The sequence below is a fragment of the Nanorana parkeri genome, unplaced genomic scaffold (assembly GCF_000935625.1).
Source record: "Nanorana parkeri isolate BGI_ZX_2015 unplaced genomic scaffold, ASM93562v1 scaffold1758, whole genome shotgun sequence".
In the NCBI taxonomy this organism is placed as follows: Eukaryota; Metazoa; Chordata; class Amphibia; order Anura; family Dicroglossidae; genus Nanorana; species Nanorana parkeri.
The window spans coordinates 118,237-123,263 of NW_017308026.1; the positions used below are offsets into that span (position 1 = coordinate 118,237).

Here is a 5,027-nt window from a genome sequence, read left to right on the forward strand (position 1 = left end):
TTGGTACTGTGAAACCACTCCCTATAATAGCGTTGGGAACAAGTCGGGTGCTTCCCAGCGCAGAAGTGCGTCTCCTGCAGGAGCACAATATCAACCTTTTGCTTATGCATGTGGTAAAGAATCTGAGACCGTTTAGAGGGATGATTAAACCCTTTCACATTAAAGGAACTTATTGACAGAGACATGGGTGCGTAGTGTGGCCGTCATAATGCCAATAAGCGTGCGTTCGATCAGTGATACGTACCGTCCCAAGAACATCTAAAACAGACAAGACCATACACAAACAAAACAGGGGGGACAGGACAAGGAACACGAGGGAAAACAACCATAACAAATAAAGAAATGGCTCGCAAGGGGAGCCCAAATGGGACCGTACCATAGAGCCATGTCCACCAGGACAGGCTCCAGGTAGGGAACCCAAACATCTAAAGCTGGCCATATGGCCTAACACCTACAGTAACGTGGGTGACCTAGTGTGGGGGCAGGGGGGCCCAAACGGAGCGAACAGATGGGAAATCTGCCCGTGGGTGGCACCCCACCACCAGCCTAGCAATAGTAGACGCTTATACAGATTAAAGTAAGGATGGGATTATATATTGCAACTTGAGCGATGCAAGCAACGGAAGGCATAGCAAATAACTATAAACTGAAACAGGGGAGTTAGCCAGCATGAGCCATAACCGTGAACAAACACCCCGCTGTCTGGGAGCAGAGGTGGTAGGAGTTCCTAAAAACATAGAGAACAGGGCAAAACAGAGTTCTCAAACTGCAAGGAACATTCCGCCAGGGGACGTAAGTCTCCGAACTCCAGCAGGTAAGTCGCCGAGAAGGAGAGAAAGAAATCACTTCACCGAGGATGCGGATCTGCGAGGAGACTTCGTCTGCCAATGTTTACGGACCGGGACATCAGGAAAGCTTGTGGTATATGGCCAATCCGGAAGAGACACCTGGGCCAGCTGAAAAAAGCCAAGGAACCGCGGCAGGTCGCCCAGGTGTCGGAAGATCGAGGATTTCCCATCGCGGGATGCGATCAGATGAAATGGGTAACCCCAGCGGTAATTGATGCTGTTTGCACGAAGCACTTCCAGTAGTGGCTTGAGGGCTCTGCGCATCTGTAGGGTACGACGAGATAGGTCCGCCAGGAGGAGGATCGTGGAACCGTTAAACTGGATCTCATCAGACTGCCGTGCCGCCGACATCACCGCTTCCTTTACCGAGAAAGTGCACTCTGCAGATTACATCCCTCGGACGGTTGTGGGCGGCTGACCGCGGGCCCAGGGCCCGATGAGCACGGTCAATTTCTAACGGTTCGTCAGTGGTTTTCTGCAGGAGCTGATTAAAAATTGCACGTACCATGTCAGGGAGAGCCGCAGGTTCCACTGATTCAGGAATTCCCCGGAGGCGGATGTTGTTACGCCGGGATCTGTTTTCCTGGTCGTCTAATTGGTAAATCAGATCATGTAGCTGGACCGAGTGGTCTTGCAGTATCTGATGGTGTAGGTCCAATCTGGAAGATACTGTGTCCTGGGTAGTTTCTAGGTCATCCAAACGTGATCCGATATGGGCGACATCAGCCTTTAGCCCGACCATCTCAGCTTTGTAGGCAGCCTCCATCCGAGACACGTAACGCTGCAGGTCCGCACGTGTAGGCAGAGAGCGGATATAGGCCTTCAGGTCATCCTCACCCTCCTCCCGGCCAGAATCAGCCGGATCCACCGACTCCTCCGATATCGAAGCCATCGACGGGGAGTGGGGGAGGCCAATCCGCGGCGTCGATATACCGGCCTGAGCGCTATCTCGTCCAGCAGGGGAGTCCGCACGCGGCGAGTTCCGGGCCCGTTCCACTAGGCCCAATCCAGCCGGCGGGTCCGCGGGTGAATGCGGCGACCTCTGCCAGGTGTGGAAGAAGGTGGAAAGCTTCCCGGACTTACGTCCACCCGTGCCCGAAGGTGCTTTGGGGTGTCTTTTGGTACCCATCCGGTTTGTATATCGCCATTGGAGCTGTAGAAAGGCTGTAAGGGGCACCACGCACGGGAGCAGAGAGAAGATGCGACTCACTCCGCCATGCTCCGTCCACGCCCCGAACGTGCGCATTTAAAAACAAAACATAGCTCTTTACTTTTTTGGCTGGCTCCTAGATTCACAGAACATTTGTCAAGCCATGTGGTACCCCCAAACTGCAAATAAAGAAAATATACTTACGATCCACAATCCCCCTTGGTTGCTAGTCCTGTCCCTCTTCTCCCCTGGGCTCTAGCGATATAAGCCCCGCTGACGTCATCATGTCTATGCACAGTCCATTCACTTGCATTAGATGTGAGGATGTCGAGGGAAATTCCACAGGCAGTGCAAGGTGAGCAGTCACAGCCACAGGATTGAGGATCGGGTGAGTATCTTCTTTTTTATGTGCCCGCATAGGCACAGGTGTTCCATGTAACCTCCTGTCCAATCAATGACAGGCCGGTGATGGGCTGCAGCTGCACAGATCTTCACAAACAATCCCAGTACTTACATCTGTACATTTTTACCATTTAAGGTCAATATACTATTTTTTAAAAAGGTAATTACAATTTTTTGTAAGGTATCATTGAAGGTAGTCATGCGGGTACATATAAGATTGTGTTTTATATAGTTTCCATTAGTGTTCTCAGTGTTTGTTTTCTCTTTTTTTTGCCTAGAAGATATATGCCGAGTATGTCGTTCAGAGGGAACTACTGAGAAGCCTCTTTATCATCCATGTGTGTGTACTGGTAGTATTAAATTCATTCATCAAGAGTGGTAAGTTTTAGAAATATTTTAACCTCAAACATACTATTTAATACATATATTCATTTGTATTCAGTAAATGCTTCTTCACAGTAAAAAGCTTCTGAAACTGGACTGATTTACAAAGCAGTGTCCATGAGTCTACTGTACCTATCTACACTATACTGCCAAAAATATTGGGGCACCTGTCTTTACATGCACATGAACTTTAAAGACCTTAGTCTTGCGATGGTTGTAAAGTACTTAAAAAAACGTACGATCTGCCCATCTTGGACAGGCAGATCGTACTTGCGATGACTGCAATGGGGGGCGGGCTTGCAAGGACGGCAAACGGGCAGTGTGCACACCGGCCCGTTCGTCAGTTGTCGAACAAGCAGGCCACTCACTGAGAATCGTACGATTCCCGGTGGGTTTTCCAGCCTGCTTGTTCGATGGAAGACGTGCGACCGTACAGTAGAAACGGTCGCACGCCTTCCATACACTGTACGATTCTCGTAAGATCGTGGGATTTCCCACGATTCTCGCACGAGAATCGTACAGTGTATGGGCACCTTTAGTCCGTAGGATTCAATATTGAGATGTCCCACCCTTTGCCGCTAAAGGAGCTTCAACTCTTCTGAGAGGGCTGTTCACAAGGTTTAGGAGTGTGTCTATGGGAATGGAAATATTAGGGGTCTATAAAGCCCCCTGATATTTCCCTTTTTAAAATAGAGGACTTTGTGTGCTCAATTCATTTTTCTATCTCTTTTTCTGCAGCCTCTGTTCTAAATGAATGGAAAGCACAGAGGCTTCCCATTCATTCAGAAAATATTTACTATCACCAGTTTCTGAATGGGGAGGAGCCTCTGTACACAGTGCTTCTCCCCATTGAGAAACTCATGAATGAACAGGAAGTGGTGTAAATCACATCCTGTTCATTCATAACTGGGGACACAGTACTATGTGTCCCCAGTTATTTACAAACACTGGAGTGATCAGCTGATTGCTCCAGTGCTTGTCCTGCACACAGGATCGGAATTTATCACTGATATATACCGATCCTCTGCCGCTCGGCCTCGATCCTCTGGATCCCCGCTGCTCTCCCAGGCAGAGGCTGCGAGGGATCCGAGGAAAAGTGAAAGAAGCACTTCAGCCGCAGGGCAGCAGAGGAGGGAGCCGCTGTCACAGAACTAAGACCGAGCGGTGAGGAGAGAGACGCCGGCTGTCAGATCCTGGCCGAGCCACTCTCTCTCCCTCCCCTCACCACTTGGCCTTACTTCTTTGATAGCGGCTCCCTCCGCCGGATGCAGCGGTTCCTTCACTTCTCCTCAGATCCCTGCTGCATACAGATGGGGAGAGCAGCGGTGATCCAGAGGAGAAGCCCCACGGCAGGAGGACATGACATCGTGATCGACTGGTAGATCGCGATCGACCTGAGAGAGGGAGAGGGAGAGAGACGCCGGCTGTTATCCTGGCCGAGCCACTTTCTCTCTCCTTATCATGGTACCATGCTTGAATTCACTGAGATCGACCCATTCTTTCACAAATGTTTGTAGAAGCAGTCTGCATGCCTAGGTGCTTGGTTTTATACACCTGTGGCCATTGAGGTGATTGAAACACCTGAATCCAATGATTTGGAGGGGTGTCCCAATACTTTTGGCAATATAGTGTAGTTGCGGACCTTTAGGCATACTGCACTAGTCAAAAAAAAAAAAACATGTTCTAAATACTTTTGGGGTGTGTGATATCCTTTGGGGGAGTGTGTGACTTTTGCAGTCAAATTTGAGAAAACCCCACTACAGGTGAAACTCGAATAATTAGGTTGCATTAGTGAAATAAATGAACTTTGCACGATATTCTAACAGGTGAAACTAATATATGAGATAGACTCATTACATGCAAAGCAAGATAATTCAAGCCGTGATTTGTCATAATTGTGATGATTATGGCTTACAGCTCATGAAAACCCCAAGAACACCAAATCCACAACCTCAAAAAAGTAGATTATTACATGCAATCAATAAAGCAAGGATTCTACATAGAACAATATCGAACCTCTGAAAAGTAAAAGCATGCATATGTACTCAGTACTTGGTTTGGGCCCCTTTTGCAGCACTTACTGCAATTACTTTTGCACGATATTCTAATTATTCGAGTTTCACCTGTATATGTTCGTGTTCCCATTCACACATCTTGCCTAAAAATTATTAAAATTAAAAATATCTCCGACCTTTTTAGATGTCTGTGTAGCGGGTCTTTGCAAGCTTCTCTCTTATTTTCAG

At 48.2% G+C, this 5,027-nt stretch overlaps 1 protein-coding gene across 1 annotated transcript in view; it reads left to right on the plus strand.

Annotated features, from left to right (window-relative positions):
- Nucleotides 1-5,027, plus strand: part of LOC108799560 (E3 ubiquitin-protein ligase MARCH6-like) — a gene marked incomplete at its 3' end in the record, with an annotated part of 212,060 nt that overhangs the window by 30,970 nt on the left and 176,063 nt on the right. Inside the window, exon 2 of the mRNA XM_018571434.1 lies at nucleotides 2,679-2,778. Within this exon, the coding sequence (XP_018426936.1) occupies nucleotides 2,679-2,778 (100 nt within the window). The remainder of the gene's footprint in view (nucleotides 1-2,678; nucleotides 2,779-5,027) is intronic.